Source organism: Engraulis encrasicolus, chromosome 6, assembly GCF_034702125.1.
Source record: "Engraulis encrasicolus isolate BLACKSEA-1 chromosome 6, IST_EnEncr_1.0, whole genome shotgun sequence".
In the NCBI taxonomy this organism is placed as follows: domain Eukaryota; kingdom Metazoa; phylum Chordata; class Actinopteri; order Clupeiformes; family Engraulidae; genus Engraulis; species Engraulis encrasicolus.
Window position 1 is genome coordinate 11,822,455 of NC_085862.1, and position 26,419 is coordinate 11,848,873.

At 40.9% G+C, this 26,419-nt stretch overlaps 1 protein-coding gene across 1 annotated transcript; it reads right to left on the reverse strand.

Annotated features, from left to right (window-relative positions):
* Window positions 1-1,452: 1,452 nt before the first annotated feature.
* Window positions 1,453-25,931, reverse strand: ogal (O-GlcNAcase like). Its single transcript, XM_063200636.1, has 16 exons — window positions 25,783-25,931; window positions 24,436-24,487; window positions 21,753-21,850; window positions 19,909-20,039; window positions 17,107-17,278; window positions 16,271-16,369; window positions 15,891-16,169; window positions 15,623-15,724; window positions 13,060-13,295; window positions 12,360-12,534; window positions 10,498-10,580; window positions 9,669-9,761; window positions 9,387-9,463; window positions 8,382-8,505; window positions 6,538-6,658; window positions 1,453-2,985 (listed from the first exon to the last, which is right to left on the reverse strand). The coding sequence occupies exons 1-16, from the start codon at window positions 25,823-25,825 to the stop codon at window positions 2,849-2,851; spliced, it is 2,022 nt and encodes a 673-aa protein (XP_063056706.1). The 5' UTR covers window positions 25,826-25,931; the 3' UTR covers window positions 1,453-2,848.
* Window positions 25,932-26,419: the final 488 nt, after the last annotated feature.

Consider the following 26,419-nt stretch of genomic DNA (forward strand, 5'->3'; position numbering starts at 1 on the left):
ATTTATTGAAACGGAACGGATACAAATAAGACACAAGAAAAAAAAGTTAAAATGAAATCAATGCCTGCCGTGTCATTTCATTGCACACCAGATGGCGCCAGTGAGAAATGAGGCTTCGAAAAATGCTTCGAATGCTTCGAACCTTTTTGCCTGAAAGCCTCATTGGTTCAGGAAGCCTCATTTACCCCTCACTAGATGGGGCTACAGTCAAACGAGTAGAGGGAGTAGAGAAGTGGGCTCAACACACATCCCTGGGGCGAGCCGGTGCTGAGGGTGCGGATGGTTGAGAGATGGTGACCTAGTTTCACCTGTTGGGGACGATTAACAAGGAAGTCTTTGATCCAGGAGCATGTGGATGATGGAAGTCCTAGATGTCTCAGCTTACTTGGGGATTAGGAAGTCAGGAATGACGGTGTTAAAAGCTGAGCTATAATCGATGAAGAGCATCCTGACATAGCTCCCTTGTCTTTCCAGGTGACTCAGTGCAGAGTGGAGAGCAATGGCTATTGCATACTCAGTGGATCTGTTTGCCCGGTATGCAAACTGATGAGGATCTAGGGTTGGGGGGAGACAGGCTTTTATATGTCTCAGCACCAGTTTTTCAAAGCACTTGGTGATGACTGGAGTGAGTGCAACAGGGTGAAAGTCATTGAGGGTGGTAGTAGATGCCTTCTTTGGAACAGGTATGATGGTGGCAGATTTCAAGCAGGCTGGGATGGTGGCTTGTTTCAGTGACAGGTTGAAAATGTCAGTGAAGACTGGTGTATTTAAGTAAAGTGTTACCGAAGAACTTTATCAGATATTTGTATGGATACTCTGGGATTGGCGTCAGGAAGGCAAAGAAAATCTTGGCTGATCCTAGTCACCCCAACCATGGACTGTTTACTATGTTACCATCTGGGAAACGGTACAGAAGCCTGAAATCTCATACTACCAGACTCCAAAGTAGTTTCTTCCACCAAGCAATAAGATTACTGAATTCATGCTGAAGACAACAAGGCACTTTCTTTGCACTTTTTTCCACCCCCCCCCCTCTTTTTTATTTTTATTTTTAAAATCTTTTTGAGGACACAAGAAAAACACAACAATTTTTACTCTTTATAGGCTTCAAACCTATAATAAGACGTAATAAACTAATCTTGAATCTTGAATCTTGAATCTTGAATATAAAGATTTAGCAGTTGCCAAAACGTTATGTTTCATTTTACACTAATCTACCAAAACATTTACACAGTTTTTCTCTGTCATATAAAATCTTTTGGAATTCAAATAAAACTTGTAAGAATTGTGTATGTATTTTATATATCATTTCCATATGGGTAGTATGGCCAAGATTTATTCATGACATTGATTTTATTGCACAATTAGTTTGCAATCTGCTCGAAATGTACAATATGCGTTGAGCAATAGGCCTATGTGCTGCTGCCACAAAAATAGACACTCAAGTTCCATGATTTTATCTTTATTTATTTTTACGATTTCATTTAAACTACACATGTATCTCAAAACAATTTCACTTCCACACTTTTTACACTGTTCAGATTATTTCAAAAGGCACCAAGAAAAGAACAAATATTGAAGATGGCTGCCAAATCAAACACGTACGACCTAAAAATGTATGAATCGTCAATATCATGTCTATCAAAATTGCTCAAATCTGGTATGAAGTCACAAAACAAGAACAATATTTGTTTTAAAAAATAGGCCAAAATTTTGCATGCACGCACTGAATATTTACCTCAAATTTTACACAAGTTTTAATGGCCACTCACTCCACCCACCATGCTGTAAAACCAAAATAGTTACATGAAACCATGCAAAGTAAAAGTGCCACTTGAATAGAATAAATTCAGCACACGTGCAAATACTGGATTTGAAATGAAAATTCCTTTGAAACTGTGTCATGTGCAATTTGTGTCATTATTAACTGTGCTTGTTCTTGAGTGTGAGAGATTCATGCATGCATTGTGCAAGTCATGCATTGTGAAAGTCATTTGTCATTACAAAGAGAGCAACCGTGGTCATTTCAAATGAATCTTTTAATAGTGTTAAGTTTCATCAATAACAATTAGTTTCAGTATGTAATAATCAGTGGGACAGCTTCCACAAACGGAAAGAATATCCATGTAGGCCACATGTGTAAGAACTGTGACAAATAAGTAGGCCTACTTGAGTTTTGCATGGGAAATTAAGACAATCTATTGCAGGGGTGTCAAACTAATTTCGGCTTTGAGGCCACACATAGTCAATTTGATCTCCAGTGAGCGGGACCAGGGACCAGTAACGTAATTGCGAAATGTCACTTTTTTTTTGCTTCCTATTGGAATCGCATTGCCAGCCAATCATCTCGTCGTGGATGTCAGCAAGTACTGTATATCAGGAGCATTAAACACAAGCAGGTAATTGGAGTGCTTCTGGGTCTTCACCTTTTTTCCCTTGGTACTCATCAGTGTAGGGGCTCTCAAACTTGGTCCAGAAAGACAGATGCTGAGGCACTCAAGGTTGCAATTTTTTTTTGTTTTTTATTTGGCTACAATGCCTACGCGTTTCAAATAAAAAAGTTAAAAAATATATATCAGGAGCATTGACTGTCAGTGGCAAGCAAAAAAAGGCAAAGTCGTTCCCAAGTATTGATAACCTGACTCAGACACCTGTAGCACCTTTGTAATAGGCTAGATATTGCTTCTTTTTTTTGACATTCTTTGCTTTTTTTTTCCAAGTCTGGGGCTGTATGAAACCATCTGGTCCCCGGGCCTTATATTTGACAACCCCTGATCTATTGCAACAGTAATTTCAAAACATTGGGCTATCACAATTGCAATCATCGCATGTTGTGTCTTAATTCTGATCATGCTTTCATTTTCATGATGATGACATCATTCGGAAGGCCCTCCACCGATGTCACCCTCGAAAAGCCCACTCTGTCAAGGACATCCAACATCCTTTTCTGGTGTTGTCTTAGCTCAGAAAAGAACGTTGTGCAACCTGCATAAGTTTGTGAAAAAAGGAGGCAAAATAAAAAGAGTGATTTAGTATTCAGGCATGACTGTCATCTAAACAGGACTGGCCTGGGAGAAAAAAATCAGGCCGGGTATTTCCATGCAAGACTGGTCTATCAGAGTATTGAGAGAGACAAGGAGGCCTGTGTCAACATCAGCTATTTTCACCACAATAGCCAAAATGCCATTAGTCCAACAGATGAGCACGACGCTCACGCTACTGGGGGTAGGCGAGGCTACAGTACATGTGGGCACATCACTCTTTTCAGACAAAATACACACACAGAAAACATGCCTTTACTGACGATTAGTTAGGAATTTGGTTTGGGCAGTTTGTGCATAGTTGTAGGTCGGACTAATGGGATGGCAGACTACTGTAATAGGTCTCTTTTTAAAAGACCAATATGTATTCAGCGGTCAATTGTCGGACTAACGGGATGTCGGACTAATGGGCTGTTGGACCAATGACATGGAAACATAAGTAGGCCCTATACTCATGAACGGCGTGACGTTTTCCATGTTACGCCCATTTGTGGGGGAAAACAACCCATGCAAGTCAATTGGTGATGTTGGGGTTTAATTAACGAAAGATACAGACCTGTAGACTAGCGTTGTTCACGCGCAACATGCCGAAAACGTGTTGTGTTTCCGGCTGTTGAAATAATAGAGCCAAACAGCCGTGGCTGAAGCATGGACTGTGTTCATTTTGACAAGCTGATGTAGCATGTAAGTTGATGAGATATTCGGTTTGTTTTCACCCATAAAGGGGGGTAACGCACATTAACGAGCAAAGTACCCGGATTAGGGATGCAAACGATTAATCGATTAATCGACTCTAATCGATCAATGCGTTAATCGATTAAAAAACATTAATCGCAATTAATCGACAATTCAACTGACAAGAGACCCAGGTGAAATGGGTATGTGAAGAGTGTGTGTGTGAAGAGGGGTGTGAATAGTGGGAATACTTAAATCAACTTTGGATTAAAGAATTGAAATAGAATTAATTTAAATGTGGTATTTTATCTCAATATATAATTCAAATTTTTTGATTTAGTAGGCTTTTTTTTTCGAGAAACATTGAGATTTGGGGGGGAAAACACCGCTTATCAATTAATCGTAAGTCGATTGATAAGGCTATCAACTAATGATTAATGAATTAATTGATCATTTGCATCCCTAACCCGGATGGTCGTTCATGAGTATGGCTAATCCAGCCTGACCCGGACCTCGTGATGCTAAAAAGCTATTGTCTAGTAGAGTAAGCCACATCAAGGCCGTGCATTGCCTGGATCCATGTGATGTAGGGCTGGGCGATATTGAGAAAAACAATAATCTTGATTAGTGTCTGCTATATCTCGATATACGATATATGTCTCGATATCTATGCAAGGGGAAAAAAAAAACCTTTTTTTTAAAAAAAAAGCTCGGTGGCTATCTAGCCAGAAGATGTTCAATGTTGAAATTACAATGTCATTTTTTGTTCTGTTTGTTATTTTAAGGAAGATAATATGTACAAAAATAAAAAATATAACAAAGCATCAAAATGCTTAAACCATGTGAGATCAAAGGCTGGAGTCAGACTTGCCTGGTTAACACCAGACCTAATCACAAACGATTGTGTAGAACTAAAGGCAGTATGGGAGTTCCCAGGCTAGAGTCAGACAGGAGTCAGGCCCGTTGCTCCGGACCGCTTCCAGGCGGAACGAAAATAAACCGGTATTTGTGAAGCGAGGGGTGCCTCGTCAGTATGCAGCGGTGATAAACAGAGAAAACGTCAGTAATAAACGCTTATTAGTGTCACTGTATGCACTTATAAAAACAGCGGTAACTTTCTAGAAACACTTAAATCATAGTTTAGTTGTTTATTATCATTTCGAAGCGGTTTCCAATGATTGGGAAACGCATCACGGCTGTATTAGCACAGCCGGTTTACCCCTCTCTGGTTGTATGGGACAAAGATGTCTGACAAAAAGCGTCAAGGACGGACGGACCAAAGCACAAAGCCTCTTATAGAGATGCTCCTCATCAGAGGCTCTAAATCCGAAATAACGCCATATTATTGAGCCGTTCGTCCTTTTCTTTGGAACAAATTCTGCTGTTTCGGCTTCTTCTGTGGGCGCCGCCATGTTGAAAGAGCTTATCAACACAAACACACGCCGCTACACGCAAGGGGAGGGGGAGGAGGAGGAGGAGCAGGGGGAGGGGAGAGCCAGCTCTGTTGGGGAGAAACACACGCAAGGAGGAGGCGGGGCGGACCGCTCCACAGCACAGAAGGGAAATCAGAGTGGCGAAATCTTACGCATTTACAGTCTAAACTCGATATATTCGATATGTCAAAATACTAATCGATTTCATAAAACTTCTCGAGAAACCGTAAAACTCGATTAACCGCCCAGTCCTAATGTGATGTCAGGTGAAAGGCCCTTTAGGAGACCTTCGGTTAGGAGACCTTTTGAGACTTAGAGTGCGTTACAATATGCAACCTTGCCTCCTCCACTTGTGCTTGTCTCCTCGTACCAGGAAGTAATATGTCATAATGACATCACTGACAACAGCATTATATTTCAATTTCTTGCAAAAGCTAAATTGTACAGTCTTTTTCTCATTTGCAGTTGGGATGGTGAATGAAAAACAGTCCCTCAAAAGTTGGTTTGGCTAGGCTGACAGCTGGGCCAGGAGGCGGGGCGAGGCCACAAGCACAAGTGGAGGGAGCAAGGTCGCATATTGGAACGCACTCTTAACCCTATCCAGACCGGGGGGGGGCTAAAAGTGCCCGCACCAACTTTGATGTCGTATAACTCCTGAATGACTAAAGCTATGACTACGAAACTTTGTGACTTTTCCTAGAATGAAGTTGGCTACAATGTGATACCAAAAGATTAGGTTTATCATTTGTGTTGTTGCCATGGCAACGGTTTTCTGACAGGTACGCCTGACCAAAAATCACTAATCTAAGCCTCATCATCATCACTTTTCATATCTTTTTACATTTTCATTAGCATCAGACACCCTTGTGAACATTTGAAGTGGTCTGATGCACATAATAACCAAAATTGATGTGCATTACCCAAGTTAAATGGAAAATACATTAAGGTGACATTTTGGGCAATAAAATCAGGAAATGACGTCATAATGACGTCATAATATCCAATAATGACACCAAACTAATGTCATTCATAGATCTTTAGCTGAAGATTATCCCCTCCAAGTTTGGTGATCATACGCCATTTGGTTCCTAAGTTATGAGGGGGGGGGTCAAAAGAGCCCCCCCCCGGTCCCAGGAATGCCAAAAAAGCCCGGTCTGGATAGGGTTAAGTTGAGAATAAGTGGAGTTCCCTTGGCACTGTAGATGGCGGTAAAGCGCATCTTATGAGAGTTGTCACCAAATGCCACAGAAAGAGAAGAAGGAGGGGACAACGCCCCCTTATGAAACCAAACTTGAGCACACTACTTTGCATTGTGTGTGCTGAGTTTGAATCATCTTACTCTACTAGGAAAATCTTTGATGCTAATTTGACATGATGATGTTTCTCACCTGTTGCCCTTAGTGCTGAAACAAGGCAGTTGACCAAACGCCTTGCAAGGGTGTCAGGAATATCCGGGGTCATTCCCATCGTAAAAACAGAAGAATTGTCTGCCAGGAGAGACTCTGAACACTGTAGAGTTAACAAAACAAGAATACCGTGGTGGGCCAAAACTGGGACACATATTCATGTCTTATTATCTTGAATAATACAAAGGACAGTATTAAAGTCGTATTTTGCCCATATCATTCAGAGTGTTCAGGTGGTCACACAGTCCAGTAAAAGTGGGGTTGCAGGTTAATCATTTTAAGAAAATATACTATTATGACATCACGTTGGGGGTTCCGCAGGCTCATAAGAGTCTATGTAGAACCTTAGAATCCTGGGGGAGTTCCCCCAACGTGATGCCAAACGTGCAACCCCACCTTTAACTTGATAAATCAGGGTTGATAAAAACCTGACTTTTGGTACTACAACACTGATTTAGATGTTGATTTGTCTGCCAAAAGTTGCCAGATACGAGAGAGGTTATGAGCTAGCTAGTAAATAGCCTATTAGGTGCACTGTGTAATATTTTTTACCAGTTTCTTTCCAGATATCCTGCTGGCGCTGCCCATTCACAAATGTTACCTGTTTCATGAATACTGTAATTACCACCGCCATCCAATTTTAAGTATTCATTATGACAGGGAAATGGCACTTTCATACATGATCTTTTCCATGTCGACCATTTTGAATTTCCAGAAATAGACATTTTTCAGCAAGAATCTACATCTGTAACACATTATCTTAAAGGGAAACTCCTGCCAATTTCAATGTGCTGTTGTATTGCTCACGCTACCCTTGACTTGTCAGTACCCGGTGACGCCGCATTTTTTGGCTCAGCCCTTTCCGAGATATGAGCTATTCTAATGGGGGCAACTTTTGTTTACATTTCAAAAAAATATTTGTATTTATTCCCCAAAACATCCAAAAGGTTATGCAACATCAGCAGACAGCTAGCAAACAGCCATACCTTTTGGGAAAATATTTGGAGTAGGCCTATTCTCATTTTAAAAAAAAATGTAAACAAAAGTTGCCCCCATTAGAATAGCTCATATCTCAGAAAGGGCTGGGCCAAAAACTGTGGCGTCACCGGGTACTGACAAGTCAAGGGTAGCGTGAGCAATACAACAGCACATTGAAATTGGCAGGAGTTGCCCTTTAAAGGGACACTGTGCAGGGACTCATTGAAACTGGGCTGCCTATTGCCAAATTTGATCTTTACATGAAAGTTTACTAAGTAATAAACACATATTTTCTAGTATGGTCCAAGTACAGTCATTTTTGCAGCTAAAAATCGCTATTTTTGGAAATTCAAAATGGCGGACCATGGAGAAGATCCCCCTTTTAATGTATGAAAAGTGCAATTTTCCAATCATAATGAATACTTAAAATTTGATGGTGGTGGTAAGTATTCATGGAAAAGGTAACATTAGTGAATGGCTAGCATGAATCCTGGAAATAAACAACTAAAAATCTTGCACAGTGTACCTTTAACAGCTGTCACGAGAATTTTTGCTTGAATCCCTGCTGTTCTTAAAAACAGTGCTCGTCAACAACATCACCACAGATTACTTAATTGCCTTTATGTTATAGCCTACCCTTGTTAGTCTCACATCGTAAAGTGTACACATGGGGTAACTGGGGTCCTGGCTTTTATGTGTGATCCTACAATGAATTTTTGCTAAGATGGTTTCGGGAAACGGTCAGTAAACTCTATGATGGGCTTAAGTACTACTTAAATTTACAAGTAACACCAAGTACCACAGAAGTCCCTTTGGGAAACGCAACCCAGGTTGTTAAAAGTTAGTACCTGGTCCTTGTAGGCTGTGGATTTGAGATCAGTGACTCCAAGGGCATATCCACAAACTGCACCTCTGCTGTTCTCCACAACGAATGCACAGGTGGGGTTGGCAGAAAGCTGTCCACATGCAAGCCTACACAATATACTTTCAAGTTAGTAGTGTTTACATCAAACATTCTTTTCAAAGATTTATACTGACAGTATATTACATTTCTGCAGAATGATATGATTATTTTGTCTTTTAGTTGGTTACATGGTTATCCAGCCGCCAGTTTACCAGTGTAAACACAGGATTTAAGATAGGCAAGATTTGTTATTTAGTACCGGGGTTTAACAGAATAATGGCAGTCAGAGAGCATCCATACAATTTCCCTAGATTATTTCTCATTTCTTTTAGTAGGCTACTCAGTGCCTGTTCCTTAACCCTTTAAAGGGACAGTTTGGTCAATTTCAACATGCAGTTGTAATGCTCACACTACCCTGGACTTGTCAGTGCCTGAGATTTTTTTTTCTTCTTCTTCAGCCATTTCCGAGATCCTGGTCATTGTAATGGGGGCAGCTCTTTGTTTACATTTCAAAAAAACATTTTTATTTATTCCCAAAAACATCCAAAAGGTTATAAAACATCAGCAGACAACTAGCAAACAGCAGTACCTTTTGGGAAAATATTTGGAGTTGGCCTATGTTTCATTTTTTAAAAATGTCACCAGGTACTGACAAGTCAAGGATAGCGTGAGCAATACAACTGCATGTTGAAATTGACCAAACTGTCCCTTTAAGACGCAGCATTACAAATTTGCTGTTACCATAATGGCAATGACCAAGTTGTAGTGTATTAAGGCCCTGGGTTGATGTCATAGTAGTGTACTACTATGGAAGTTAACCTTTCAATGACTATTACAGTTTTCCATTGGTGGAACAGTGTGTATTATGGGGCCACGGGGGTTATGTTTGATTCGTGTAAACTTTGCATACACAGCTCAAGAAAAGAACACTTTAAAGTTTCAGACATACCTATCTCCCAGTAACAGGGCTCCCTCAGTGGCTGGAAGGCAGCCAGTGCTATCTCTGAAGATCTGCTGCACATCGGACTATGGGAATATTTGTGAAACAGTAAAAGTGAAATGCCAAAGAATGGCAGTGTGTGCAGTTCAGATAAAGGTTGAAGTCTGTGTTACACACCTCTCAATGTCAACTCAAATTTAAATAATTGTAAGTGTTGCAATTATCATCGTCTATCACCATTTCTATCATTGTTTTAAAGCTGTTACTCGAGTATTCATTTTTTCCACAAACCTGATCACTTGAAGTGAAAGGTCGAATGACATAGACTGGAGTCACTCGAGACTTATTAAAGACATCCTTGATCCCGTGGTAGGGCAGCATTCTCTGTACACACACAAAACAAGTGCTTTTTTTTTCGGCTGCTTTCAATTTATTCATCTTTGGATTCTGGCTTAGCTTATTTTAGATTGAATACTTAATCACATACTCAAGGCTCCATAAAAAACATAGAAAAGACAATAGAAATACAATACAGTACAAATAGAAATACAAGGTCTGATGGTAAAATCAGGCAGATATTGGTTACCAATCTCAGTTGGTGATTATTAGGCTACATTATTGGGGCACGCACTTTATTACATTATCAGACAGTTCTTACATTATCAGGAGTTACTGTATTGCATTATAATCAGAGAGAGTAGAGAGAGAGAGGTTCCATTGGCCCATTGTTTCCGGGTTCTATTGTTGCAAGGGGGAGGGGGGGAAATCCCCCTTTGGGCAGACCTAGGCAGACCTAAGGACTGTTCTATTCAATGCTAGGAGCATTATGACACGCCCCTTTAGGCAGACCGGAACCTGGTCACGTTAGGTGCCCATAGAAACCTATTATGTTGGCATATCTCTATATACTTAAAGAATCTCTGTTATAAGGTTCTACAAGGTCATCCCTTACCAATGCATGCAATCATCTATTCCAGTATTTCCACCGACCAGAGAAATACCTTTTATCATTTTGTGAAACTTTTTCACTGTAATTATTATGTCATCTTTCATCTCAACAGGGCGAAACGTGAATTTGTGCATAACATTAATGTGAAATTCTTCTACAGAGTGCTAATACCTGTAGCTCTCCTGATAAGCCACCTCTGAAGCCCCAGGGCTCAGGATCATCTGTTACTCGCAGATACAGAGGTGCCTGCCCAGCTGTTGGGGAGTAGTTGTAAGTTTATTACAAACCCCAACTTCGATGAAGTTGGGACGTTTGGTAAACAGTGAATAAAATCAAAATGCTATCATTTTCAAAACATTCAATCTATTCATTAGATGGAGAATAGTGAAAAGACAACATATTAAGTGTTAAAACCGAGAAAAAATATTGTTTTCGGGGACATATGTACTCATTTCTAATTTGATAAATCCAACACGTCTCAAATAAGTTGGGACGGGGATCAGTGAAATTTAGTAAACATCCAAATAAGATCAAATAACAAAGAAGAACATTTCAAAATGAATTGTACTGACGGACAATATATGTGTCCAGGTATAAGATCATCACAGAGAGGCGGAGTCACTCAGAATTAAAGATGCAAAGGGAATAATTACCATAGTTATTACATACATTTTTGAATTCCCTTTGATTTACCACGATTGAGTGTATATAAGACATATTTTTCTTTCTAAAATCATTGTATAGGTTCGTGACACCATGAAATATATATTGGCTGTAGTCTCACTCTAATTCCTGGAGTGCTAGAGCTATTAAAAATTGACCATATTAAGAATGCTTAATGCGTGCAAATGATACAGGGGTGTAACATTCTCCTAAGCACCTGAGCTCACTTGAAATAAACCCAGAAGACATGCGAAACTGTCCTTTGCTTACAGAAGTCAGCAGAAGTTGTAGAAGTCCATTCTTTTTGACAATAATAGAGCATTGCACATCCTGTGCTACAGTGAAAATGGACCATCCAACTTGTGTTAGTGCTAACTTCAAAAGTCAGCCTCCATGATGGCATGCGGGTGCAGTAGTGCATTGGTTAAGATGTTCTCACTCATCTGTAGAGTTAAATACAGTGCTGAATGGTATAAATGGGTTTTGAACAGCATGAAAAGCCACTCATGCATTATATTTTGAAGGGAGATCTTCGATTACTGCCACATAGTAAGGTCAAAATGCATTCTCTATTATGTTTTAACAGTTTGGCTCCATCATAAGGACCAGCAGGTGATAAAATGGTGGGCTTTTGGTCAAGACCTGTCACACTGTAAGCACTACAGAAAGGAAAACATTGCAAAACATGACAAGGAATACACCCACCATTTAAGCTGGTGAAATCATGTCCAAGATAGGAATTAACACTGTTTTTTATATAAAATCATCTCATCGGTTAATGTATTTAACTGTTAAGTGTTGTCTTTTGTTTTGTTTTTAGTCTTCCTCGATATTTGCTGCCATTTATTGTCCCCGTCCCAACTCTTTTGAGACGTGTTGGATTTATCAAATTAGAAATGAGTACATATGTCCCCCAAAACAATATTTTTTCTCGGTTTTAACACTTAATATGTTGTCTTTTCACTCTTCTCTATCTAATGAATAGATTGAATGTTTTGAAAATGATAGCATTTTGATTTTATTCACTGTTTACCAAACGTCCCAACTTCATCGGAGTTGGGGTTTGTACAAACTACAAAACTGTACCAAACACTGTTTGTAATGTAATGCAGTAAGTAAAATAAAAGCATAATAGATTACAGTATATAATACATATTAGATTATAATACAAGGTGAAATAGTATGCTTGTTTAAAAGATCACTAATGTATTGGTGCTAATGTGCAAGCACAACCCCAAACTTCAAAATCAGAGGCAAAAGGCAAAAAAAGTCATAAGTGATTTTTTTTTTTTTTTACTAAGGTCTCTCATCAAATTACTTCAGATTTATAATATAATAATATCAAAAGGGTGTTAAAAAGGTTAACCAACCGATAGCTTTCACAGCGTCCCTGGCCATGGACACACCACTCTTGATGTCACAGATGTAGTCGTACAGGTCATACAGAATTCGCCGGTTGGACACGTTTGAAAGGCGGTTGAACATCTGCACCACAGACTCACACATCTCATCAAATTGCTGTGATCTGCTCCACCATTTGCTGTCCTGTTGGTGCGGAAAAACACAAAGTCACAACACAAGTCAAAGTCCTTTATTTGCCATTTAGGCATGAAGTACTGTAGTAGTCCGGCACATAGCTATTAAGAAACCTTACTGACAGTACAGTAGTTTATAACAGTCTAAAGGGGAAAACAAGCACATTTCCAGAAGTGGTGGACTGTTCTTTTAAAGGTGTTCAGTGTAATATTTTCTTCAGTTTCTTTCCAGAATGCATGCTACCCAATCACAAATGTTACCCTTTTCACGACTTCAACCCGTACTGGCTGGTATACTACTAATCTAAATGGATTTGACCTCATAAATACAGCTTCCTGACTCAGAATAGAATAATCTGGAGGCACAAAAAAAAATCTAAAATATATTCACATGAGTTCTTTTTACGACTAGTTTCAAATTTAGTATCTATATTTCGGAGAGGGAAAATATACGAGAAAAAAAACACATTTTTTTAGGCAGCTCCATTGAAACCCATTCTTTTACACTTGACTGTGTGGTACTGTGCTTTCGTACCTTCGATGTGGTCTTGTCTGAGACAGTGTGGGCGTGGTGTGCAGGCGGATTGCTGCTCAGCCAGTGGAGCTCCTGAATCATGTGCAGTGCTGTGGGGCCGTGCTCGTAGGGCAAATAGAAGAGGTCGGAGAGCAGCCTGAGGTCCGCCACAGTGAGTGGCTCGGCCGTAAACAGCGGCCTTTCCCTCAGACTGGGTGAATGAGTCTTATTAGAGGAGTCTCTCTTAGTCTGTTCTCCTTGGAGTGGATAAAAAAAGATGAATGATGAGTGATCAGTGACAATGTCAATAGGCCTACTGTCAATATGACACTGGTTACACATGCCTGTTTTTTTTTTTTTTAAATTGACATCTTTGGAGGAAAATATTGATTTGTGATAAGTTAATTACAGAGCCTCTGATTAATTCTGTAATCTTTTAAAATCGAGTCATACGCCTAAAAAACACAACGAAAGGTAAGCAGTGAATGACTTGAGAGCAGTTTCAATACTACAGTCTCTTTAGATCTATGCTATGTGCTCTGTGTTTCTGTCCAGAATCCATGCTGCCCATTCACAAATACTTACAGTACCACCACCATCAAATTTTAAGTACAGTATTCATTATGACTTGGGAAAATTGCACTTTTCATAAATGATCATACATGATCTTCTCCACGTCCACCATTTTGAATTTAAGCGGCAAAACACTACTGTGCTTTGGTCATAATATTAAATACTAGTTTATGATTTATTCACGAAAAGACCAACTTTGGCAATACGCAGCACGGTTTCAATGAGCAATATAGCTGCACTATGTACTCTGACCACCATCCTACACAGTGCACCTGTAAGCATATTTGGTGGTGTGCAGTGTGTTCCTCAGTTTGTAGCAAAAAATGCACCACCTGTGATAATATCTTTTGCGAGGCCCATTAGCCTGGGGACATGCTTGCTGTATGACTTAAATTACACACGTAACGTATGTAACTGGGTGAGACCGAGTGCACATTCTTACAAAAGGCCTATCAGAGCGCTATTTACGAAGACGGACATCCAGGAATTTTCGTGTGAATGTCAACGAAAACATTCTGCCATATAGCATGAAATCATATGCTAAACTCTCAGTCCACCCGTGTTAACCATGTTAACATGGGGGGAAAACGCAAAGGAGGTGCCATTGAAAATATATAACATAATTGTAACATTGTACTTATGTCTTGCTGTAGAATGTGGTGAAGTGAAGTGTGTGGTGACTGTTAGCTGAAAGTTTTCCTCCATGTTAAAATGGTGGTGCTCACGGCCACGCAATGTGATTGTGATGACATTCCGACTTGGTGAATGTACAACACTAGAAGTACAGTATCATGTAGGGGGCAGATAGCAGACTGGGCTGTCAATAATATTTTTCATTATCATTTGACTATCACGACCTCAACATAGCAGTTCGGAGGTTCACACCTCGCTGTTCTATCAATGTGGCACGGTATGCACGTGCCTGTGCACCTTGTGTCTGGCGCACAAAATTGACCACCGGATTTGTGCAAGAAAAGTGCACGCACACACCTCTATCCTTCAGCAACCGTATCCCAGGCCTTGTACTATATTTGCTGCTATACTATATCAGCCTATTGATGTTTGCATCAATTATACATCAAGATCTTTGGATAATACGTATAACTAAAATGTTCCTATCAAAGCTCATTATGTCAGCATCAGATGTTCAATTTATTTATTTTTTTAGATATAGCTGTATGAGAAGTGTCCGTGTAGGGTGAGGAAAAGTAGAAATGAATCGTTGGAGGAGTAATGCCATGTTCAGACCAAGAGCGAACGGAGTGAACAAAGCGACGGAAGTCATTATTTCTCTATGGAGGGCACGCGACCAGCGCTACCAAAGCGAATTTGCCAGGAGCAAAGCAAACTGAGCGACCAAAGCAAATTTTAACTATTAAGGTGCTGTTTCCACGTAGCTGGATATTTTTATATGTGGATATTTTTTTCTCCTGGTTGCATTGGTTTTGCATTGGATTTGGCCTTCCGTTTCCACATACCAGATATTTAAAATCCAGGTATAAAAACCAGGAGAAAAAATATCCTGTTTAGGGGGCTGAAACGCATTTGTTACAATGGAGGATTTATTTTTATCCACATGTTGCGTTTACACCTAAACAGGAGAAGAAAATACCCTGCAAAAAAAATATCCTGCTACGTGGAAACAGCACCTAAAAGTCAGCTAATCTTATGGTAATGAGCTATGACAAGGTTCGGCGAAAACCAATTGGAACGTTCATATCTCCAAATGTCCCAGGCTGTCAAGCCAGAGCCGTTATATGATTAGCTAAATCAAACATGTCAATGCTGCGTCTGGAGCAAATACAGCGAATTCAAGGCGAAACTGCTACCCATGCTACCAGACAGCGTAGTTCGCTCTTGGTCTGAACACGGCATAAGGATTTTCCCCCAGTTCTAGAATTTTCACCAAACATTCTACAGCTCCCGTAGACCACTGTGTAAAAAGTCCTGCAGAGGGTTTGTGACCTCATAGTGAAATTTAAAATATTAGGAAGATGCAGCGTCATCTTACCACCGGATGGAACATCAACACTGAACTCAACCAGCCAATCAGAGAGAGCCCCTGACAGTGCCTCCTGTGGAATGTAATCTTTGATTTGGCCTTCTCTGCTAGCTGAAAGAACAGAAGAAGACTTTTTAGTGTTTGGTTTTTCAAACCATAGAAACATCTACATGTTCATTCCTCTTTTTGTCTATATAGCGTATGTTATACATCCTGTATGAGTGAATCATTCTACAAATTGTAAAAATTGTGGCCCTCCTTGTGACATAACGCTCACCCTTGATGGGGCTACCATGACAGCTGTTGGACCTACACCACGTTGCCAAGGTGTGAATTGCAACAAAGTTGAGCTCAAATTCGCAGTTGGGATTAGTGAGTATGCCTCTAAGCTTGGGGATGAGTTCAACTGGCCGGCCCTTGAAGGGTCCCAACATCATCCTCTGTGGGTCATAGTCGTTGGCGTGGAGATTGTCCCATATGACTGGAGGTCTCTTCAGAACTGCTGCTACTTCATCGATAGACTCGACTGAAATTTCCTGAGATACAACTTTTGGACCTGTGTCACAGAGAATGGAGGTACACATTTCTGTAATTAAAACCAATCAAAAATCGTATGCAATGTACATCACAATGTTCTGTAGGCTACGTAGTACCTACCTGTCCAAAGCACATCAATCTCACGGCGCAGATCATTACCAACTGTGTGAAGGTAGGAAGACTGAGCCACGTTGGGAGTGCAGAACACTGCACAGTAGTCTGACAGAAAGAAAAAAGTATAAATGTGTTATTACTTGAAAGTGCATACGAGGTATCCTTGCAGTTGGTGTGAGGTCACGATCAAGTTTTTTAAGGTGTTGGGCAGTGTCTGTGAGGGGCCAAGTAATTTTTGGCTGTTTATCAGCATAATCAAGCACAACAAGCGGATATTTTGTTGATACACTACGGTAAGGTGTTCCCAAACTGGGGGTTGGGAACCAGAGGGGGGTCCCCGCTGAAAAGGTTTGGGAACAACTCCACTACAGTAATAATATAAGTAATAATAATAATAATAATACCTGTAAAGCACAATTCCTACAAGACATGCAGCTCTATATGCTTAAAAGGGACACTGTGCAGGAAATGGCCAAAAAAGGTACTACAACTATGCTGCTCATTGAAACTGGGCTGCCTATTGCCAAATTTGATCTTTACATGAAAGTTTACTAAGTAATAAACAAATATTTCCTAGTATGGTCCAAGTAGAGTCATTTTTGCAGCTAAAAATGGCTATATTTGGAAATTCAAAATGGCGGACCATGGAGAAGATCCCTCTTTTCATGTATGAAAAGTGCCAATTTTCCAGTCATAATGAATACTTAGAATTTGATGGTGGTGGTAAGTATTCATGAAAAAGGTAACATCAGTGAATGAGCAGCATGAATTCTGGAAATAAATAACTAAAAATCTCACACAGTGTCCCTTTAAGAATATTTTCGCGTTGTGTTGTGTCTTACCGGTGGGGCAGAACAGGAAGGTCTCAGGTGTCCTAATATGCCCATATACCTCGTTAGTGACGTGCACCTGTGCACTTGCCAATGAGCTGAACATGTCTTTATCAGCAGGGCACAGCTCAGGATCAATATCATCAAACAGCACGGCAAATGACCGACAGCCAAACGTCCACACCTGAATTACAAGAACAGATGAAGGGGGAATACACACCTTACGGCTTATCAGACTGAACCAATTAGTACTCATTATCTGCCTACACAGCGGAATTCTCTTTTCTGATTGGCTGATGAAAGTGAAAAGAAAAAGTGAAAGCCCATTGGGAAACTCCAACTCCCATTGTCATTGTGACACAACACTCCACAGCACACAAGTGAACACTGCACACTGCACACAACGAAAATGCATTTATGCCTCACCCATGCAAGGGGGCAGCCCTCAGTGGCGCCCCATGGGGAGCAGTGCAGTGGGACGGTACCATGCTCAGGGTACCTCAGTCATGGAGGAGGATGGGGGAGAGCACTGGTTGATTACTCCCCCCACCAACCTGGCGGGTCGGGAATCGAACCGGCAACCTCTGGGATGCAAGTCTGACGCCCTAACCGCTCACCCATGACTGCCCTAATGGGGTGGCCATTAATGAATGGGACGGAGAGGGAGGCTCACCGCTGTAAAAAAAAAAACGCTTTATAATGTGAAAATGTCCATCAACACACTATACAAGGACAATAGTTGAAGTGGGTTGCTAAATATCTACATATATAATTTGATGATTTGATCATTTGAAATTTAAATGTATTTTATCGACTCATATGATTTCAGTAGGCTAGATATTTAGCCACACATTTCAAATCTGGTCTTTGATTAATGTGTTACTTCATACTCACACAGTTTTAGTCCATTTTTTGACAGAGGTGGGCGTGTTCTCCATTGACTTGCATTGACTGACTGTGCCTACACTACAAGATGGGAGGCGCTATGTGCCTTTTCCCAGTACTGTAGGGTATTGCCGTGTCACCTCTAGTCTAATGTTCTACCTCTATGCGTCTATCTTGCTCACAAGATTCTGGTGCAGTTGACATGGTTCTTACAACTTTACAGACAGTAAGACATTTTAAAAAGTGCCCCACCGTGACGGCAGATAAGCGGGACAATGGCATTCGAGGTCGACTGGTCATACAAAGTTAATGGCTTGGCGGCAGTCAACTCATGCTGTGCATGTTGCCAGAGTTCTGAACCGCCACCTCGCCATTAACCTCAAGTAACCGTCACCTTGTCGGACGTTATTCCTTATGTAGAATTCTGGAACAATGGAATTCTATTGGAATCTCAACCCGCCGGCGGGTTTTAATTGTGACACATCCTGACAAAGTAATGTCACAAATTGTATTTTAGGGTACAAGTACCACTATCTTTAGCATTCAAGCTACTGAAAGGTACTGTATGTCTGACCAGAAATAGAATGTTGCCTTTTTATTACTGGTTACATTTTAGGTGTAGCTATTCCTCCAGATGTGATCACAAACATTTATAATGGATTAATTTGTTACCATCTAGGAACATATATTCCAAATTACCAAATTACCGGTCCAATTCAACCAGGTAATGACTCAACTGGCCAATCACCTGTCTCAATTGGACAGTTAAAACCAAGTCATTTGGAATATGTTGCACTGGACTGGATTCAATCAATCAATCAAAAATATTAATATAGCACATTATCATACATAAATGTCATTCAATGTGCTTGAGAGTAGAGAAAAGAGAAGGAAAAAACAACTATATTGTGTTATAGATAGTGTGTATTTAACCAAAGGCAGATGAGAATAAAGCTGTTTTTAACTTTCTTTTAACACAAGACACTGCTGGGATGATTCGGGAGTGTACTCTTCTGGGATCTATGTGACATAAGGTTGAGAATGAATGGAATTGACGCTATAGATGGCAGTAGTTCACAACATTTGTAAGCCACCGTGAAACAGCACAGAAAAAAGGAGAGGATCACGCCTCATTACGAGACTGGATTTGATCCCACATAGATTAGATTAGATTAGAATCTAGATTAAACTTTATTTAACCCTGTTTAGACCTGACCTAGGCACAACCAGTAGGGGAGATTCTGGAGACCTAAGAGATCTATTAGGATGCTATTGTTCAAGCATATTTACAATATATTTAGGGCCTAAGCCATTCAGTGACTTATAAACTATCAGGAGAGTTTTAAACTCAATTCTAAATCCCACTGGAAGCCAGTGTAATGACTGGAGTGATGTGGTCTCTTTTCTTTGTTTTAGTCAGAATTCTTGCTGCAGCATTTTGGATTAGATGCGCCTTGGGGGATACCTATAAGTAGGGTATTGCAATAATCAACTCTACAGGTAATAAAAGTATGGATTAACTTCTCCAAATCCTGTTTACATACAAAATCCTTAATTTTAGCAATGTTCCCAAGGTGCCAAAACCAGATTTAGTTATGTTTTTGATGTGAGCATTGAAACTGAGATTACTGTCCAACATCACACCAAGGTTTTTGACACAAGACTTTGTGCTTACATGGAATCCAAATCACTTAAAACAGAGATGTAACAAATGAATGCATTTTGCCAATCACTGATTAAGAGTGACCATGCACCCAGTAATCTTCACATTAGTGTCAGTCTTGATTGTCATTAGAGTACTATATAATGAGATCCTCTCCTTGAAATACAAACTAACACAGAGAACAGATAGACCTAGGCACAGAATAAAGGGACATTTTTGCACACCTGTAAAAAAGCACAACATATTAATGTTTTGGTGTGATATACCTGATTGATTTTGTTCTTGAGGGCTTCAACTTCTTTGGGATTGGAGAAAGTTATGTCCAGTCCAGGAGAAATGGCATAGATCAATTCCACACCACACTCTTTTGCACACGTAATGAGCTTTTGAAGATCCCCTGAATAAAGCAATGTTTTTTTTTTCTTCAAAAATGAGTTATGTACAGTACAAGTCACACAGGACAGGTTCACTGTTCTTGAAACCAGCCTAACAGCAAGAGTTAGGGGTCTGACACACCAAGGCGGTAAAGCGTCGCGGAACGGCCGCGTTTTTTACCGGCGTCGGTGAAAATACATTGAAACCTATCTGTCCTTACACACCAACCGGCGGTAGTCGAGCGTCAGCGGCGCGGGAGCCGGCTCCGCGCCGTGCTGCATTTGGAAAATAGAACTCGAGCGTATTTTTCACGCTGGCAACCGGCGGTGTCTCATTCAAATGAATGGAAAAGTATCATGCTAGCTTTGGCTGTGGGGAGGGTTTTGAACAGGACTGGCCGCGCACGCCGATGCTGTCAGGGGTCTGACACACCAAGGCGGTAAAGCGTCGCGGAACGGCCGCGTTTTTTACCGGCGTCGGTGAAAATACATTGAAACCTATCTGTTCTTACACACCAACCGGCGGTAGTCGAGCGTCAGCGGCGCGGGAGACGGCTCCGCGCCGTGCTGCATTTGGAAAATAGAACTTGAGCGTATTTTTCACGCTGGCAACCGGCGGTGTCTCATTCAAATGAATGGAAAAGTATCATGCTAGCTTTGGCTGTGGGGAGGGTTTTGAACAGGACTGGCCGCGCACGCCGATGCTGTCAGGGGTCTGACACACCAAGGCGGTAAAGCGTCGCGGAACGGCCGCGTTTTTTACCGGCGTCGGTGAAAATACATTGAAACCTATCTGTCCTTACACACCAACCGGCGGTAGTCGAGCGTCAGCGGCGCGGGAGACGGCTCCGCGCCGCGCTGCATTTGGAAAATAGAACTCGAGCGTATTTTTCACGCCGGCGACCGGCGGTGTCTCATTCAAATGAATGGCAAAGTAGCATGCTAGCTTTGGCTGTGGGGAGGGTTTTGAATAGGACTGGCCGCGCACGCCGACGCTGTCAGTGTGCAAGGCATAGAAAAGCACGCCGGCCAAAACTAAGCAGAAAGACCGCGTCCGTCCTGCGACCGTTCCGTTCCGCCTTGGTATGTTTTGGCCCTCAGTGTGAAAGGCAGAGCGCTAGTCTGCAGGTCCGTGTCCTTCGTTTATTCTTTTCTCAACTCCACCAATTGACTTGCATTGGTTTCCCACCCCCAATGTCTTCCCCCCAAAAAGGGCGTAACGCACATGGAAAACGTCATGCGTATGGACATAGTTCCAAAATAGTTCCAGGAAGTAAGCGTCGAACACAGAAAGCACGGTAAAAGGTAAAAATAATTCTTTTTAATTCATTTTTATGTCATCTTTGCTTGTTATGTAGTGGTTGTGTGTTAGTCTCTGGCGGAAAGAAAGCTGCTACCAAGATTTTTTTGAATCTACATGAATTATGTCACCAACTGTCATCCTGTACCCCAATTGTCACAACTCTGAATTCCGTGGCTATGGCTACTATGTGCAACCAGCTTAGGTACAGAGTACTATCTTCATATCTAAGAGTGAGACAGCATGCTATAAGACGATAACAGGCCTAAATAGAATTGCAGTACGGAGAGGACAATCTTGACATCTTGGCAAAAGTGTCATCATAATAGCATCATGATATGGATGGAATGCAGTGACAGGGTTTATAAAGGCAATTACAGTGTAAAGTCCCATTCCGCTCTGCGCTGAAATCATCTTTGATAACCCAAATTCTTACCTGCCTCCTGGGGCGTGTAGAGGTCTCTCCAGTACATCCGGTGCTTGTAGTCATCTTTGGGTGCATACAGATATGCATTCAACCCCCATTTTTGCTCTCTAGTGTGTATTAACAGCAAATACAAACACATTTGTATGGGTAGTAACAGCATGCATTAGGGCAGTTAAAACAATACTGTGCCAATTTTGGAAATAAACTTATTTTACACCTCCCCTTGAGTTAATGATTGAGTTTTACCTTTCATCACTACCACCAGCCATTCTCTGATTATGGCAGTGCAATTTTTACCTCCAAACTAATAAACACTGAATGAATCCTATGGGTCCAGCAGCTAACTGCATTGCAAATATCATTGCTGACATACTGAGAGCCTTCAGTAACAGATTAATGGCTCGTTCAAAATGTCAAGAATCCCAAGAGAGCCGACTTAAAACTCGTGGAAAGTGGGCGTGAACATTTGGTGACGCAATGTCAGATCTGTAATTATCGAGGTTGATCTCAGGCGGAAGTATATAACGAGTTTCCGAGCTTATGTTTTTTGTGACGACACACGCATCATCAACATGGCGCCCATGCATGCAACTGGCATGTAAACAGTATCATAAATGCTAAAATATCATCTTGTAATCACTATCAACAACACCAGTTAATGTCATTCAATTGCAGATGCACATATGTCATAATGCTGGTCTTTGACTGTTTAATTTAGCTTACTTCAGCTAAAATTACATGTCGAGGATGTGGAGGCTCAAGTGGAGGTGAAAAAAAGAAAATAGGACCAAAACAAAACAGGCATGATTCCCGATTGTTCCGGGATCTGTGGCGTTCATGCGCCAAACTCCAGAACTCGGTTGTCATGTGAGCAGTGTCGTCAACTGTCTCGAGATGTCCCGAGCCCGTGAAGGCACTGTTAGACTTGGCCATTACAATTTTGGTGACATAGCAGAGAGGCTTTAAGGGTATTACGAGAGAGTAATCTCCCAACTTTTCCCGGGTGGTACTGTGCTCTAGGTCAGTGGTTCCCAACCGTTTTCGTAAGGGACCCATATTTTTACTATTGTAAGCTTTTGTGACCCAACCACACGATCGCCCGTGAAAACTTTCCTGAGAAAACTCATTTTACTTATTTTATTCCTCAATTCGTCTTTGGTCAAATATAGAATAAATGTTTAATGTAGCACTTACTATTTGTTGCTTCAATGCATTTATTAGTTAAATGCATTTATTCAACATGGGCTATATATATTTTAAATGAAACCCCTTAAAATCAAGAGGGCTCCGCGACCCCCTGTGGATCTTTGGCGACCCATAGTTTGGGTCCCGACCCATAGGTTGGGAACCACTGCTCTAGGTGTCTCCAACATAGGAGCGCAGAGGCAGTCAGAATGAATAGGGTCCAGTGGAGCACCACCACAGATGCTGCCGTTACTTGGAAGAGAATTGGTCTCATGTTTTTATTTCAATTTTCCCAAAGGCAGGATAAATTATCCCTCTAAACAGCACTGAGTTTGAAATTTTAAACTCGCTTGATCTTTAGTAAATACGACTGTATGAGGAACCATACAACTCTCAAGGGGCCTTTGCCAGCTTCGCTGCTTGGCCCCTAAATATACCGGCCTCCACTTTCTACTTCTACCTGCGCATCAGATCATCTCTTAAGGCTCTTGGTTTAACACCAAACTACCAGTGCATAGTATCCGCAATGTTATATACTGTAGTGACTTCATCCCTTCTTCTGCGTCATCTATTTATTCCTTACTGATTAAGAATCTATACAAGCCTCCTGGAGTAATAGCAGTTTGGTCAAAGGATTTAGAATGTGAACTGGAGGATACCTTCTCTGATCACACATGGAAGACAGTTACTATGTCACCTAAGAATCCTAATCATCAAATGATCCATTGGAAACTAGCACATAGAGTATATTTAACACCACTTAAGATATTTCATTTGCGTCTAACTACTTCACCTAACTGTACTTTGTGTTTGGATGGAAAGACAGGAACCTTTTTGCATTTTTTTTGGGAATGCTGATCCTTGGCGCCCTTCTGGCGACAGCTGACTGTTGACATTTCAGCGCTGATAGGTACTGATACTGTTTTGACGCCAAGTTTGTTTTTTTTAAATGATTATTCCGACCTTTCATTGACACTCTTCCAAAGCAGCCTACTGCTGGCTGCTTTCACTGCTGCCAAGAAAATGTTGGTCGGTCGGTGGAGTCATGTGCAGACGGGTGTGGGCTCTAAGCCTATTGGACATCATATCTACGGAACTGTCGACGGCCCGCATGCATGGGGCCAGAGCGCGGACCTTAAGGAGATGGAGTCAAGCATTCGAGGACGTCAAGTCATTTGTTGCCAGTTTTAGAAAATAATGTAATTTTTATTTTTATTTTATTTTTATTTGCAGGTGCTCACCACTGGGAGGGGTGGAGGGTGGGGGGAGGGTAGTGGGGATGTGTTCTGTGTTTGTTTGTCATTGTTTATAATAAAATAAAAAACAATTGTTCACAAAAAGAAGACAAGATACAATGAGCCGACAGTACAGACATAATGTGCAACCAAAGGGAGCATAGGCCTATTTAAGTTTATACCTAAACATCCCCCTCCTTACCTACATACAGTACATAGATACACATACATGATACAGGCATTACAAAAATTATTATATGAACAATCTTTACCTTAAAAATAGCTCTTTCCTCTGTTCCATCGTCCATGGTCGACCATAGAAACCTAAGACAAAGTGCAGATCAAAGAGAAGACTGAGGGCCTCCGCACATCAGCTCCGACAAAGTGCGGCGCACTGCTCCGCCAAACTTCGATTCCATTGTTAATATAATCCCGCACACCTGTGCCGATGTCCACGGACATTCGCAGATGTCAGCAAGCAATTAGAGGCGAGTTCTATTTTGTCTGCGCCACCCATTGACTATCCATGCTATGTTCATGTGAAATTGGGTTTGGGGGTCAGAATTGTGTCAGAAGCGCAAGTGCTCCTATAGTGGCAAAAGTAATTAGCCTGGCAAACCAGACGATAGCATGACACGTATAGTCTTGTATTGCACCATAGGCAAAACTGTTGAACCAACTGTCTGTGTTCAAACGGTTTCACTGAACATACTGTATAGACCAGCACAACTGTGGCATCATCACCCTTCTACACTTTCCCCAACACAGATTAAAACACGAAGATATGCTCACACGCTGATTGAGTGTCAGGCCAGATTGATGGCCCACAGCTACAGTTTTGTTCCATCAGGCAAAAGGCTAAAAAGTGTGCCTGGAGAAGCAGCAGTAGAAAGACACTTTTAAAATCTTCACTTTGATTCCAATGCTCTATATGCCATAAGCTACTACTAGGATAATGTAAAATATACACACAACACAAACACTTGTCATTGACTAAAATAAAAAAATATGATATAAACGTACTGTGTTCTAGGCATCCTCTACGGACTGTGTCAATGGCTATGGTTACGTTATGTTTTAATTTAGAATTATTAATTCAGAACTAAATAGTTTGGAATTAAAGTTATTTTGCGACGTGTATACATGGCACTTTCACTTAATTCTGAATAAATGTCTTGGGAAAACAATGCATTTTGATGGTCATCTTCAGCTCCCAAAAATTTACCTCAGCCTGGGTCAAAGCTTAAAAAAAGCATAAAAAGGTTGGTGACCACTGCTATATTACCTAATACAAAAATATCAGTTTCCCAAAATGTTCCAAAGAGAGTATAAGCAACGGGTTCAATCACAATTCTTTGTATTACCAGTGTATGAAGTTGTCAGTACAGCTGACTCGACTTGACTTGAGAGTGTTATGGTTCTGCATAAATGCTACCCCAGCTCTCCCCCAAAACAAAATAATATAAAAATTAACTTTCTTAAGATTACATAGGTAGGCTAAACGCAACGTCTGCTGCTGCCACAAAGGCAGCAACTCTGAACTAATTTACATGGTGGTAGTATTAATTTACTTTTCATGCACATTATAAAATGTGTTTTCGACTTGTGTAAACACTCACCTTCTACCACACCACTCAGAAACTTCATTTTCGTTTCAGCCATTGGTCAGTCTTTAAATGTGCTCTTTTGATGTGACTCTTGTATTTGATCCTTCCAAATGATGAAATTGAAAAAGTGTACTTCCTTGAAAACTATATCTCTTTGGAGGGTCGAAATTGTTTTGCTCTTCCTTATGGCCAAAGGTCAAAGAGCCCAACCCTGTTTCCTCATTGGTGTGCATTCAGGTCAGGGGTGTACCTACAGTACGTCAGCTTGTTGTGAAAAACACCAGATTGTGAGTGATACAGGATCTGAATAGTTTATCTTGATGGCTAGATTACAAATCAATGTGAATACATGTTTATTATTGTGACATTGACCATGAAGACATTCACTCCAGTATCGAAGTCCAGTATGCAGAGACAGTACTTATATGCCTTCTAAGAGGAATATTTTAGAAAAGGAATTTCATAAATATCACATCTGATGAAGATAGTCCACATGTCTTTTTTTGTTTTTCATGACCTGATCCCTAAGGAGGATTGGCCAGATATTGCAATGATCTGTGATCTCTAAATTACTGGACTGGATATCATGCGAGTTTTGGCATAACACCCCCACCATTTTTGAAAGTTCTACTTTCAGCGACACAAGTGG